We start from the raw sequence: 15,555 nt of genomic DNA, 5'->3' as shown, positions 1-15,555 counted from the left end.
TCCCTTTATGCTCAGCACAGTCAAAACCAAATAGCAAAGCAAATGAAGATCCAGACTGAATCAGAAGTGAATAGTTCTGCCTAAGGTATAACAGCCAGAGAACAGGGTTCTGCTCTTTCCTCAACTAGTTCAATACTGCCTTATTAAAAAATAATGATAGGATTAGTTGTTAAATCAATAGGAAAAAGTCTGATTATCGGGACGCTGAGTACAAAGACAGTCACCTCTTCAATATAAAACTATGCTTTAACTAACGTGTATGAGCTATACAACACCTGTGGAAATGTGCATGCTAAGTATGTACAAAACATCCACTGTGCTTACACGTAGAATAGCAGGACCCTTTCCCCAGTGCAGGTCAGAGGCAGCGCACTGAGCTGTGTTGAAACTTGTGCATAAACGGCCAGTCAGTTGAAATGACTGGTGGTGTTCAATGCAAAACCGAATTCCAGGGTTTTAGATCAAGGAATTTAAGCTTCAAGAATTCCAGACTGCTCAAGCTAATCCAGTCATCACTTCTACAATAATTATAGAGGAAATGTTGTGATTATTAGCACCAGTAAAGAGAAAAACTTCAAAAGATTTTCTTTAGCACTGCATTTTAGAGATAATGTGCTTTGCTTTAATATACAGTTAAAATGTCAAGGAAATCCAAAATATGGAAGAGTTTAATTCGATACCAGCTCAACATATTTTGGCAATGTAAAATTCACTGCTGGCACACTGTTCAGCAGAGCCATTTTTACAGGAAAACATCTTTCATCTATTTATAAAAAGCCTGAGGTTAAGAGGTGCAACATTGCAAGCCTTCCTAAACTTTGCTCTCGTAGGTATCTATTATATTCACTATAATAAAAAGGACATTTTGAAATACCCTGCACAGCACAGTAAATTTGTAAGACTGGATGCAGCACGAACCTTTCTGGTTGAAGCTGCAAAAGTGCTCAGTGGCTCACCTTCCTCATTAACTATGTGCTACACATAGTTAATGCAGAGAATGCGGAGAAACAGAGAAGCGCCATGGCATATTAAGAACAAATGTACAGTAATAAACAAATACTCAGAGACAGTAAAACCACAATCAGCACATAGAATCAGTTGGCTCTTGTGAACAGTGCTTAATTCCCACCAGCAGAAGTTGGAGCAATACAAGCTGGAGCCAAAAAGCAGAGCTGCAGTGTCTAAGTGCGTAAGTATCTAAGTGCCAGATTTTTATGAAAGACAGCAAGTAAACTAGTCCAGGGAAAACTTTCACCCTGCACCGTCTCTGGACCTTCCAAGAAGGCCACTGAGTAAGTTTTTAAAAGGTTGGATGCTACAGTAATCACATCTCGCTGATAGGAGTATTTTTTGGGGGGGAGATGACAAAGTTGAGAACGTGCACTTTATACAAACCCACAAATTACTCACTTTCCAGAAAAAACTGCTAGCAGCAATTTAAAAAACAAAAAGCCAAGAGGCTTTATTTCAAGAAAACTAATTAAGATTATATTGTTTAAAAACTTTGTCAAACAAAGTCATTACAAGTTAAGGGCTTCAAAGAGTTTGGACAGGTAGGATCCATTTCCTGAACTTACAGCTTAAAACCATGGAGTATGCATATGTTAAACAATCACATACACATGTGTATAAATGCACACAGCCTTGCATTTTGGGTGTACGCTGTAAAACAAAACACCAACACACACTTAACAAAATGTGGAGCTATACAGACTATACAATTTACACAGCTGGGTGTCATTCCAACCCCAGATATCACCATCTGCTAGAAAACAAATTTTTACTTTGTACAAGACCTTGATATGAATAAGTTTACCCCTCACTCAGGAGGCTGAAACTGAACAATAAGCTAAACAGTCAAGAGACTTTATTTCAACTTGTACAAAAGGCATTAAAAAAACTAAAATACATGCTTTACTTAATATATTACATCATACGTGTCAGTGTGGTGCACTTGATAAATCCAGCCTAACTTCATCCACTTTTAATGGCATATTTAGTCAAAATGTAAAACTGACTACACTGGAAAACATTTATTTTAAAATCAATTTCCAAGTGCATTAATTACCTAAAAAAGAATAAATTGCTCTAGCAAAAACCAGGTTTTTTTTACTGAGTGAAATAAGGAGCTCCCATTCAGAAAAACGTTCTGTGTTCTGTGTAAGCATCATGTGGCATTTCATCTGATTCCCTCAACCAGGCATAGTACCCGAGGCAGTATGAGAGGCATTTCTTGTCTGCTTGGCAGATGGATTCCTTTTTAGGATGGTTAAATTGTTAGTTGCTCAAAACAAAGTTTAATTTCACAATTGATGATTTAGCTAGAACGTCAAAACACATGTGGGAACTGCCAACAAGAAAATACATCACATCTAATTGAAGCTCTTTTTGGCCTCATCACGGTAATACCAGACACAGAGTAAGGCATGTAGATCATAGCAATTACAAGTCACTCACAGTCCTTTTGTGATGGGAAAAGCATTTCACCCTCCTCTCTGTGTTACCTGGCACAAATGTTTCCACATGGCTTTTGTTACACAGAGGTGTGCACTGGTGTGGCTGAATGGGAAGGAGATGAACCTCTATCAGAGGAGGAAGAAATAGATCGTGTGGCAGCTTCCCGCTGCAAATCTTCAACCTTCTTTTGAAGCTCTGTCCGGATGGCAAGGAGCTCTTTCAGATTTTGATGGATTGGGACCTGTAGAGTAAAGAAACAAAAGACTTACTTTGACTGTCATAGTAAGTTATCTTGTCAGGCAATCCTTCCACTGTTTCCGTCAGTAACATAACGAATTCAACACCTGTGAACTTCAATATACTAGTATTTAGGGAGTGTTTCTTCACTCATTTGAAATAAAACATTTCAGCAAACTGCCCCTTTCTAGCAAATAATTGGCAAGAAACCCATACAAAAGACTGTTTGCAAATGGTTTTGATAGGATACAAAACATATTTCAATAAACATACCCCTATCCTTTATCAATACCACTTTCCAGCTGAACTTCATGTGTCTTTCCCGTGAACTATTTCCCCTGCCTGTTGGGACAGAACTTATTATGTATAGAGAGCAGAGTTAACAAAGCTGGCTCCATATGGAGCATCTTGTTACTCTTCTAACCAGGCATCTTTCCAAGAGTCTGACCCCTTCCAGCTTGTCAGCGAGAAAAGTGCAGCAGCCAAGTGAATTGTGCTTGTGATGGATCTGCTGGAGTCAAACTCCAACAAACCTTTTGCAGAAGTGGGTTGTACACATTCTGCCTCTGCTTCTGACAGTACCCCAAAAACATGAGAGGTACACCACTGCGTCAGAGTTCTAGACATTTTTTATCTGGGACATTCAACTATACCATGGCCAGAGGAAGATGCAAGCCACACTGGTTTTTGCAGCTTGATCTGTTATCTCAGGCAACTAGAGAGAGAGTCCCCCCATTCTTCCAAATGCCACAGAAAGGCCAAAAAAGTTTGAATGTAAATTGCTTTTAATTTATTTTATCCTGTATAAGCTCTAATTTTTTATAGCTTTTGGAAAGGGCATCATGGGAAAAGAATTTAATTAGACTGACGAGACAGTCATGGGGAAATGGAGCAACGGGACACGTATGGATTGCTAGATGTTGGAATTTATACTCTGGGCTTCTGGAATGCCAGGCTCCAGGGAACTGTGTTCACCCACAATTACTTCCTACTGCTTAAAAGTGATTACAGGGCTGGGAGGCACACCTGAGCATGCAATTTTCACACGGTGCTATGTGAAAAAAAAGATATCAAAAGCCAGAAAGGGTTTCTCTTCTTGCCATTAACACACAACTGAGTCACAATTTACCTTTTTGTGAATTCTGCCTTTTTAAACAAGCTGCATCAAAACCCCATGCATCTGATTTTGGTATTTTTCAAAACCTAACATTTGCGTTTCTGAAACATGAAAATACAATTTCATTTCTAACTTTAGTTCTAACTTAAAAGAATAAAAAGTAACAAACAGTCTGGTTTAGGTCAACATTTTTCTGGCCACATACTTTTTTGTTTGTGTAAAAACTTCAGTGTATTCGCAAAGTGCTGCTCTTGCACCCTGGCTGTCACCAGTTCATCCAGCATGTCACCTACAGCAGTTCTAAGTGTAACTTTTTGAGTCTTCAGAAGAACAATCAGTGCACACCACCAAGCTCCCAATGACCCTGGAGTCCTGCCTTCACTATGCAAGGAATTCTTTAGCTGCTTGTGATCTTCTCCTGCATCCACCACAGAAACTCTTTAAAAAGACTACAGGCAACAGCCTCCTTCACCAACCAAACACAAAGCACACCCTCCAGAGAGCCAATCTTATTTTTTCTGAGGAGGTCTACAGAAAATGTAGACTCCTAAAATACGGCAAAACCGAGTCTGGTGGTGAAGTTTGTCCAATACACTGTAATGCACACTATGGAAAATTAAGGTTTCAATGAAGATCAAGGCTTTCTGGAATTAGCACCGCCCCTACGTTTTTTTCTTTCCTTAAATAAAAGATCCCTTCCTCATACACTCCCACTTCAGAGCTTTTCTTTATGAAGACATCTTCCTGAAACGCTTGGGTCTGTAACAGAGTGATTTACATTGGTATCATTAGTCACGCAAGCCCTGGGTCACGGGAGATTTGTACATCTGATTTCTGCACAGCTCAATCATGATTCAGCATAACAAGCCAATTCCTCTTAGACAACCTTGGTGTGTTCCTCTGCACAATGTTCAAGCACTCATAAAAAGCAGTTCCATACAAATCCTTTTGGGATACACTACAAAAAAGCCATTGCAGAACTTGGCATGCTGAGTAAGGTGCTCCAAGGAGGAAAAGTGTGGCTGCACATCTCAATCCTTCTTCTGCATTCCCCCAGAACCTAATTCAACAAGACACATCCTCAAACTTTGCCGCAAGTGCTATTCCCCACACACGTACATCTCAAAGAACAGGACTGTCTTTAAATAAATCAGCTAAATAACAATAATGACATTCTAAAAGTCTGTGTATACTCAAGTCACAAAACCCCTACAACTTTAAGACTGCAAAATTATGCTCTCAATAGATTAGGATTTGTCAGAATAAAGATTGCTTCTCCAAACTCAAGTCAGACATCCTGTACATCTGTATAAAATTGTTGGTTAAGTAAACATTAAAATACTATCTTCCCTCTTGCATTGCTCATTTATTCAGTGCACAGTCTGATGCTACTCAATTTGTGAGCAGTTATTCAGTATTTAGCTTTCTTTGCAGTGTCTGCCCCATCCTTTATTTATTCTTCTGAACATAAAATGCTTAAGTTTTCTTTTCTGAACTTTCATCTCATATCGAGAAACAAATTTATTTCTGCAGTACCCTAATGAGGGATGGGAGTACTAACACTCCACTTTTACAAACAAGGATCTGGAGCGAGCATACCATGGATCTTAAACTGGTTTAACAGAGGATTTAGGAATTCTGCAGTTCAGCCTTGTGGGTATCAAGCAGGACACCCACTAAATAGGGAGCACACCCACAGTGACCACGCTGCTCCAGGTGATGCCCCTTACAACAGAGGAACCCTGTGGCAAAGGCAGAGAGAAACTTCACTTCCAGAGGAGCATCCTGCTCCCTCACCCATGAAACAATTCTTTCTTTGTCTGCAGCCATGCCTGCTCCAGCATGCTTTCCCAGACTGTATTCCATGAGTTGAACAGAAAGAAAGACCTCTAAAACTGGGAGCTCCATTCACTCCTAATTCCTATTCCCAGTTAGTCACAACTCTCTCATAGACTCTGTATCAAATCCACCTCTTAATCCTTTAATACTCATTTATTCTCAGTCCTTGAGAATTCACCGAGATTGTTGCAGCCTCAGACCTCCAAACTGGATGAATTTCTTCCAGGATATGAGCAGGCGCATTTCTGAAACACAATCTCTCTTCATAAAATCTTATGTTTGCCCTAGAGATGGAGCACTTACAGAAAAACAGCCCTTACCCCAACAAAAGAAGTTTGCAGGACCAATATTTTCATATGGGAAAACATTTTTTTAGCCACATTCTCATGAGCAACTGAGCCTTTTTGGATGAAGTTTTACAAAACAATTCAGTCAATCACACGTACTTGATGAGTCAATATAAAGCGGTAGAGTCCAGAAAAGCTGTAAGCAAGGCAGAGTAGGGTCTTATAATGGGCAAAGAAAAAAAGGTCACCTTTAAAATGTTGCCCACCTTTTAACGAATGCACATTAGATATGAACTGTAAGACAGTTCTACATAAACATCATCATGCCATGTCATATGGTGGTATAAGCATGAATGGTTTTCTAATGTCAAGTCTTTCCCAGGAAAAGATCCTTGCTGCTTGCTGTTTAACAAAGCACCATACAGAGAGATGCACATCGACGCAAACCAGTAAGATTCCAAAACCAGTTTTCACACATTAAGCTTCCAATACAGACTTTAATTTTGTTCAATAACATGTCAAATGGAGCCTAGAGTTTAGCACTTTCAGAATATTTTCAGGCAGCTGATACTACCTGATTTATTAGTGATAAACGCCCATGTTAAAACCACATACTCATGGGGTGAGAAAAAAAGGTGGTATAGACAGCTGAAAGATATCAAAAAATATTACAGTTCTCATAAAAAGACCTGAAAAGCAGCCTGCCATGAGGGGCTCTGCTTTTCCCCAAATGTCTTCAATCCTGCTACTGTAACTTCCCTTTTTTGAACAAAGCTGCAAATTCAAATGTAGAAGAATGAAAAGACCAACAGCGGTGCTAGGGGGAAAAAGGCAGAAAATGCCCAAAACTGAGCCTCAATCTCAAGTCATGCATATTTTTCATTCATTTTTATTTTAACAAGACTGTTAAGAGAACCAAATAGAACCGGAATTCTGCATCTTTCTGAAAGCCTCCTTCCATCCTGGAAGGAGGAGGTAGAATTAAGAGAATGAAGCATCTTTAACTAATTCTGTAACAAACCCCACTAAAATAATTGTAAGAAAGAAGTTTAGCTTATTTTTATGTTTCCCAGAGACTTTTTCTCAGGCAGACCTGTTGCTGCCAGTGTTTCCTCATACCATGCTGTGCATGTTCTTACAGATAACTATCTCCATTTCTGTCACCTCCCACCATTATATTTCAACATGTGATTCCTCTCTCAAAGCCTTCTTCATGAGGAAATGGGTCCAGCAGCCTTCACAGTAACACCTGTAAGGGCTTGCTGTGAACGAGGTTCTCCATTATTTTGCTACTGTTTAGATTGAAAGGAAGTGGGGGTGTGTGTGTGTGTGTGTGTGTGTGACAGATTCTGTAAGGAACAAGAGTTTGGAGAAAAATGTTTATTAAAAGATCTTGTTACCACCTTAACCCTAGAAGTGTAGGCTTGCACAGCACAAGTAGTGTCTCCATGGCAAGCTTTTATTACAGTCTCATTGAGAAATCATATAATTGATTTGACTGAGATGAGTTTGTTAGGAGCCTGACAGCAGATGTACTGTTTTCTACTCTCTCATCCTGCCTTCTCAAATTAGGAGTGGAAGCTCAAAAGAGGACTCTGAACCCACCACTCAGTCGCATTCATGTTATTTTTTCTGCTCTACTTCACTGTAATCAATACCAGGTTTTCAGAAGAGCGTGCATCCTTCCCTGTGTCACACTAGCATCCCAGTGTGTTGCCACAGTAATGCTGCTAGGCAACTCCCAGCCACTACCACCAGGTCCCCATCACTTCTGTCCATACTCGAGGGGAAAGCAAAGCCCTACTTCTACTGCACAAGATGAGCTTAAGCAGATGAAACCCAACCTGGCAGTGCATCTGTTGGTTTTGTTGGGCTGGAAAATTACCCATTAGGTCTTCAGGATGTTTTTCACAATTTATTTAAACTATCACCTCAATTTACCAAAGAAACAATAAATTTAATTTCTGCTTTACTACAAAACATTTTAGTAAAAAATAAAGTAGAAACAGAATGATGAATGTACTACATTTTAACAGATTTTGGTGGGTTAACCTCATAAAAAAGAAATCTGTCATTTGATTACTTATAAGAAATAAAATCAGAATTCTCTAATCACATAAAAACAGATTAGAACTTGATCAGTCCAAAATAAAATTGGCATTTACATCTAATATAGCTAGCAATACAATCCAGGGAGGGGCAAAGATAAAGAGTTTGCAGCAGCACTAAGCAGTGGGGGGAAAGCCCCAGATCCTTGGGAAATCTGACTTTAGAATCCAGGAATTAACAAAAAAGCTGGCCCTGTAAAAGCTGGAGAATCACTTACCTGCAACACTTCAAGAAGACTTTTCAGTGTTGGGTTTTTTTTTTCTTTTTATTGCTACTGTAATAGTGACTTGGGAACTAAGAAGATTATGACTGAGACTGCATGTTGTTCCCCTCCCTAACTCATAACCAACTTTTTCCAGCCACTTACCCAAACCCCATGTCTTTAGTCCTTTTACCTGTCCTGAGCAATAGCTTTAGCACTAAACATAAGCTTTACAGACTTATCGCAGTAGTTTGCAATTCCAGCATCTTTTTGTTTGGTTTAAGCTCTCAACAAGGTTTAAGCCCAGCTTGTAACTCAGAACCATGCAGCCGCTTGCTCACTTCCTCCCTTTCTTCCCTTCCCCTTACTCCCAGAGGGATGGGGAAGAGAATCAAAAGAATGTAAATCCAATGGGTTGAGATAAGAACAGTCCCGTAACTAAGGTATAACAAAAACTACTACTGCTACCACCAATAATAATGATAAGGGAAATAACAAGGGAAGAGAATATAAAACTATTGTGATTATTGTGATGCACAATACAATTGCCCACCACCCACTGACAGATACCAAGCCCAACCTGAGCAGCGATCTCAGCCTTCAGGGTAACTCCCCCCAGTTTCTATACTGGACATGAAGTGCTGTGGTATGGAATACGCCTTTGGCTAGTATGGGTCAGATGTCCTGTCTCTGCTGCCTCCTGGCTTCCTATGTCCCTCCTCACTGGCAGAGCATGAGACAGAAAAGTCCTTGATCAGAGTAAACATTACTTAGCAACAACTAAAAACACTGGTGTGTTGTCAGCGTTGTTCTCAGGCTAAAGTCAAAAACATAGCACTGCACCAGCTACTAGGAAGGAGAAAAATAACTGTTACAGCTGAACCCAGGACACTCCTCTCTCACTGAGCCATCTTAAGGAACTACTTTTTTTGTAGATACATAAATAACTAGAACCCATCAGGAAGGTTTTACTTAGCAAAGATCTTGGGTTTCTCTAGCTTTTTAACAATTTGTACTTTTACCTATTTCAACATTAAGTTCCAAGTCTAGCTTTTCTGCCTCAAACCATGATTAAACTTAGGACCTGATCCCCCTCCTCACACAACCAATTTACATGCATCTCCCTTCCCTTCCTTACCTATCATATTGCCAGCTGCCCTGTCTCCCCAGGGAGTTTCTTCTCTCTGATACAAGCACTCTCTTTTCCTTGTAAGACTTGATTCTCCCACTGTTAGTAATACTTACAGTATTTGAAATCCCACCCCCAATCAGCAAAAACCAGCAACTGCTGCAAAATTGAGTGAGCCAAGTAATGCTCTTTACTCAGACAGATCTAATTGTAGGTTCCATTCAAAAGCAGATACTTTTCCTACGTTTTAAAGATAAGGTACTAACTGCCTGTAATGAACTGAAAAAATACTTAGAACACTGTTAAAGAAACTTTCCTTATTGCTTAAAATGCTATTGATATGAAACAATTTTTTAAACTGAATTATCCACATTGAAAGCAGAATCTGGTGCAGAACTGTAACTCTCAGATCACACCACAGTTACAGTAAAGTATTCCTGCTGGGTGAGGACTTGAGGAAAGATAAAGTTGCTTTTTTAATTATACCCAGTCAGAAACTACAACTGTGCCACATAACATACATGCTACAACACATATAAAAAACATCCAGACACAAGACAGCTTCATTTCCTACAAAATTCAAACCTTCCTCTTCACAGAATTACTACAGTTCACTTTCAGTATTGACTTTCAGATTCTGATTCCCAAGTAATCCTTCAGGATCCTGGAGTGCTGCTGGATGGCAAAATTTGTCAACAAAAGGACAGGTATAAAAGAAATTATAATAGCTACTCACAGTACCACCAAGTCTTAATTGGATGGCTATCTACTGTGTATTACTGTACTAGCTCAAGGACAGTCATTCACATGAAAATTGTTCAGTGAATGCATTTTGTCTTGTTCAGCAAGTACACTTTATCTATTTGAGCTGCAGAGGAAAATGGTTAGTTTAAATTCATTGCTTGACTTAAGACTTGTTTTTTCAAACCCTCCTTTGTGCATTGGAAAGACAACAGTATCTTTCACTTGAGATTTTTGTTCATCTTCATGAAGAGCTGGAACTCTGAGAGACTTGCTTTTAAAAAGTAGTCAACAGTATACTCATAGCAAAAGGCAATCTCAAATGATGACAACAGTAGTTTTCAATGATAATCAATACTTCCACACTTATGTAGAAGTACCAGGGACATCTGCATAGATATCCAGACTCAGGAAACCCAACATGGTACAAGCTGATGCCATTGAACGTACGGTCCATTTAGATTTAGAAATGTGACCGATCAGAGCAATGCTTTTAGTGCTTGCTCTTCAAAATATGTTAGAAACTCCCCAAAATGAAGGTCATTTGTACAGTACTGTTTTTCCCTTTCTGTGTATGTTCTGATACTGTGCTCACTACAGGACTCTAACCTTTTTCTTTTCCCTTGCTTTCTTAAATAGCTAGATTCTTTCAGCACACAGTATAAGCAGTGAGTTTATTCTATATCTACTGAATGCTGAGAGTTTTATCTGCAGATGTAAGTTACCTGCAGTAAATCAGATGCTGGAAATCTTGACTTAGACCCCTGGATAGAAAGAAACCTGCCTTGTCTCACATGAAACTCTGTGCGAAATGCAGGAATGAAATCCCCTTAGGTAGGCTAACACTTAGCTATCAAACCTAGGATCCCTTATCCTGACATCTCCTGCCTCCATTTTTTATGCAAAAAGATGGACTCAAGACCATGGCTTGCAGACCAGCAATGCCAAGCATTTCCAGAGGCATGTGGTGGCTTTGTGCTGACACAAAATGGTGTTAAACCAAACATACGAACTTTGAAAATATTAAAACCTATGTCAAGATGCTCAGAGAGGAAAATGCTGGGCAACATGACTGAAGGCAGCTACAAATAGTATCTAACATCCCACATGCCAGGTCATATTCTGCTACATGCAGGATAAAGCATCTCAGTAACTCTGTTTTCCAGTTTATTGTCAGCAAGTTTTCCACTGATGTTTAGGATATTATTTGTTCTTTTAAATATACTATATTTAATGTTTATTCACACTGCAGTTCAGCTGACATCTAATCACTCAACTGTTCAACACATCAAATTCTGCAGTTCTATACACAGGATTAAAAGAACAATTGCAGCAATCATGGTAACCTATTTGTATGCTTTCCAGACATTTCTGTATATACTAAACAAACAGTTATTTATTCCTACCTTTTCCTTGCCTTTTTTTAAGCCAGCTCTTTACCTACAAACAGACTTTCCTTCGGTTTTGATGGAAGCTCCAAAGACAGTCCTATTCCAGTATCTGAACCGAACTTCTACGTTATAGATCATGCTAGCCTTATATTCTAGCTGAAAGTCCACATATACAAAGGAAAGAATTTATTTGAAAAACTTCCAGGGATTGCTATGATAGTTTCTCCAGCACAGTGGCTAAATTCCCAGAAAAAATAGAAAAAAAACCCCAAACAAAAAAATTAAAACAAGTTTAAGCCTTGTACTCCAAGGGTTAAAATGTTATTTCCTAGAAGGCATAAAAAAATAACCATATCCTAATGGACTATGCAAATTTTGTGACTATTGCCTCTCATATAGCAAGACACAGCCTGAACTGACAGGACCAGAACTTTTACTTATGCTCTGCATGTAAGAATGCTAAGAGTATATTAGCTCAAAAATACTGCCCCTGCAGAAGTCATATTCAGGAGGATCATTTGCTGCATTCTCCCCACCTTCCAAATATTGCCCAAGCAGATAATAACTGACATCTGGCAGACAGAACTCCTGAAACCAGTGTAAAAAAGACTTATGAATGATATATAGAAAAGGAAAGAGAAATACATGCTATCAACTGAAATAATTCAAAACATTCAACTATCTTATCCACTCTAGGCTAGTAGGGTCATCTGTAAGCCCAGTAGCAGGTACTCACAGAACACACACCTCTGTATGACAGAACGAAAGAGCTTATCTTCCACATGTCATATACAAATACACATTTCTCCAACCCAAAGAAAGGGCAAATCTGGGGAAAAAAATATCTCCTCAATCAATGAACTCAAACAAGATAGGACTAAAATCTATCTAATTTTCTTGGGACAAGAAGTCAATAATGATGTAAAACCTCCAAATGGAAACCAAGTAACATTTTATTTCACTTAATTAGAATGACCTTGTTGAAGAGGCATTTAGCAAAAGGAGAATCTACAAAAGATGTTCACATTTCAAATTTTCTATGGTGTTCACTTCTCAGACACTTGGCTTTGAACCTTTTGTGTCACCTAATTGCACACGATCTATCACAATACAGCTGCAATCCTAAAATGGGGTTCTTGATGCAAATAAAGACCACCAAACCCACTAAATCAGCCTTCCACAGAACTTGGGATAGAACTGAAAATCTATCATTATAAGCAATCTTCCTTTTCCTAAATGTAACTTTAAACTCCGTATGTGCAGTGAAGAATATACTCTTACCTTACTGTACTGTTAAAGGTCTGATGAGACACAGATATGAAAGAGAAAGTACAACAGTGCAAAAGTAAATGGTTATATCCAGTTAGCATTCAGTAATTTTCAAATTAAAAAAAAAAAAAAAAAAAAAAAAAAAAAGTGATGTATGCTCATTTCCAATAAGCAAAGTCAATGAAGTGCAATGACTAATTTAGAATCATAGAATCCTACCATGGTTTGGGTTGGAAGGGACCTTAAAATCATCTAGTTCTAACCCCCTGCCAGGAGCAGGGACACCTTCCACTAGACCAGACTGCTCAAAGCCTTATCCAACCTGGCCTTGAATACTGCCAGGGATGGGAACTTCTCTCAGATCATTCAAAAATTCAAAATTAGAAAACCTAAAATGTTGCCTCAAATCAAAACCTACCTTTCTGCTTTCGAGTTTTCTCTCCCACAATATAAACTTGGTTGAAAAGGGGTATCAAACAACCACCCTGACTATATTAAAGGACTACTGTTCATCTTCCCTTAAATTCATCTATTGGACATTTCTCCTTTTTGGTGAGCTCCTAGAAAACAATAAACATTTTCTAGTTTCCTGAAGATGTTTTTGCAGCTGATAAAACAGCATGTGAGTTTGCCTTGAACTGCTGTTCATTAGAGAGCTCTTCATTCACGTTAAATATTTCATTTTCTCTTATTACAGCTGAAAACCAAAAGAACCACATTAAAAGGTATTCGACAAAAACACCTTTTATCAGTAGGCAGAGATGCCTTTTCTTTTAATAAATCCACTGATTAAGATTTTTTTTTCTCAGGAGATAAGTGAAGACCTGCTGGGCATCACAATGGTCATTGTCTTTTTTTCTATCACTGAATGGGTCTGAATGTTACTGAACCAGCTATCAGGGTGTGAAACTAGACAAAGCAAGTATAGAAGAAAAGAAACTTAGTATACTGTATATTGGGAAAACCAACCGTATCCTGGGCTGCATCAAAAGGAGTGTGACCAGCAGGCTGAAGGAGGTGATCCTGCTCCTCTACTCTGCTCTCGTGAGACCTCATCTGGAGCATTGTGTGCAGTTCTGGTGTCCTCAACATAAAAAGGACATGGAACTGTTGGAACAAGTCCAGAGGAGGGCCATGAGGATGATCAGGGAGCTGGAGCTCCTCCTGCATGAAGACAGGCTGAGAAAGTTGGGGCTGTTCAGCCTGGAGCAGGGAAGGCTGCGTGGAGACCTCATAGCAGCCTTCCAGTACCTGAAGGGGGCCTACAAGAATGCTGGGGAGGGACTCTTCATCAGGGACTGTAGTGACAGGACAAGGGGTAACGGGTTAAAACTTAAACAGGGGAAGTTTAGATTGGATATAAGGAGGAAGTTCTTTACTGTAAGGGTGGTGAGGCACTGGAATGGGCTGCCCAGGGAAGCTGTGAATGCTCCATCCCTGGCTCAACATCCATGTTCAAGCCCATGTTGGACAGAGCCTTATATTCCATACAGTTGTCACAAGTATAATATAAATTCAGGCCAGAGACAAAAGGAAAGGCATGATGTGTCTTCACAAGACAAAGCTAAGGTGGTAAAACTAAGAAGTCAAACCAGTTGTATTAGTAAGGTGGTAGTAAAGTTAGGACAGTTACCAGGATCATCAGGTTTTGCTGCCTTCAGCCTGCTGATCTGAGGAATCTGTTCTCAAAGGCCAAGGAAGATCAATGAGTCATACACACTGGAGTGACTGCAGAGCACTCTCTAAAAGAAGTAGGCAGAGCGCTCTCCAACAGAGAGGCAGTGAGTAGAGCTTGCCTATATGACAGTTCTGATATCTCTATGTCATCTCTTCCCCACCCCCCTTGTCTTTTCATGTGTGTTTATAAAGCTGGCTCCCTTTCAGAGCCTGTAGATCTCAACTAAATACAAGTAATGAACTGACACTGCTGCAGGTTGATTATACTAAAACCTGTATAAACCATCTCACAAATGTTTTTTCAGCAAATAACCTAAGGGAAAGATGGTATTTTGCTGAACAAAAAACCAAAACAACAACAACAGTTAACAATTTTACATTAAACCCATAAAGATTAAAATACACCACCTTTCAAACTTTACCTCATGCAACCACCTAACAGGTACCCAACAGTCAAAGGTCATCAAACAAAATAGAATAAGGGAAACAAAGCAGCTCAGAGGAAACATCTCAGTGAGAAGGCAAGCAATTCTGACTTTTCCATGACCTTACAAAGTATTTCTTAGATACCTGGTGTATCTACCAGTGTACCGTCCTTGAAACTTACCTTAGAACATCATCTTTCACAACAGCCTCTGACCTGTGAGCATCTAATAAATTTGAAACTTGTGTCTCATTCTAACTGCTAAAAGACGACAGCAGCTTTCGAGCAGTAACTTAATACAGGTAATTTATCATAATATGCTTGGGGATACCTTGGAATGTTACCTTAATAAAGAGATGGTGTAGCACCCTCAGATATATTATGGTTGTGACAAAATGCTCTTTCTTCAGACTTCTAGGCATGACAGCATATGGAGTATTTGTCTGATGAGATTTAGAGATTTATCTGAATAGCAGACATTATTTATAAGAACAAATGCTAGGATGAATAAAGGAGCATGTGCACGGAGTGTTTAATCTTTAGCATGCCAGTTTGAAACCATAAAGGTCAATTGAAAACAAGCATCTATGGGATACTAAGTTTAGAGAGCCTACAAACTGAGTTGGTGTGTAGTCCAGTTCTTTCAGAAACTGCTGCTAAACTTTATATCATTGTT

The 15,555-nt window shown here is 39.2% G+C and overlaps 1 protein-coding gene across 3 annotated transcripts in view; it reads right to left on the bottom strand.

Moving 5' to 3' along the window:
• Positions 1–1,436: 1,436 nt before the first annotated feature.
• MTMR1 (myotubularin related protein 1) overlaps positions 1,437–15,555 on the bottom strand; it is a 41,398-nt gene continuing 27,279 nt past the window's right edge. For all 3 annotated transcript variants that reach the window (XM_065690015.1, XM_065690016.1, XM_065690017.1), the window contains one exon: positions 1,437–2,698. In XM_065690015.1, coding sequence (XP_065546087.1) covers positions 2,534–2,698 — 165 coding nt within the window. In that variant the 3' untranslated portion in view covers positions 1,437–2,533. The remainder of the gene's footprint in view (positions 2,699–15,555) is intronic.

The sequence above is a fragment of the Lathamus discolor genome, chromosome 9 (assembly GCF_037157495.1).
Source record: "Lathamus discolor isolate bLatDis1 chromosome 9, bLatDis1.hap1, whole genome shotgun sequence".
Taxonomy (NCBI): Eukaryota; Metazoa; Chordata; class Aves; order Psittaciformes; family Psittacidae; genus Lathamus; species Lathamus discolor.
This window is presented reverse-complemented; position numbering and strand designations above follow the sequence as displayed.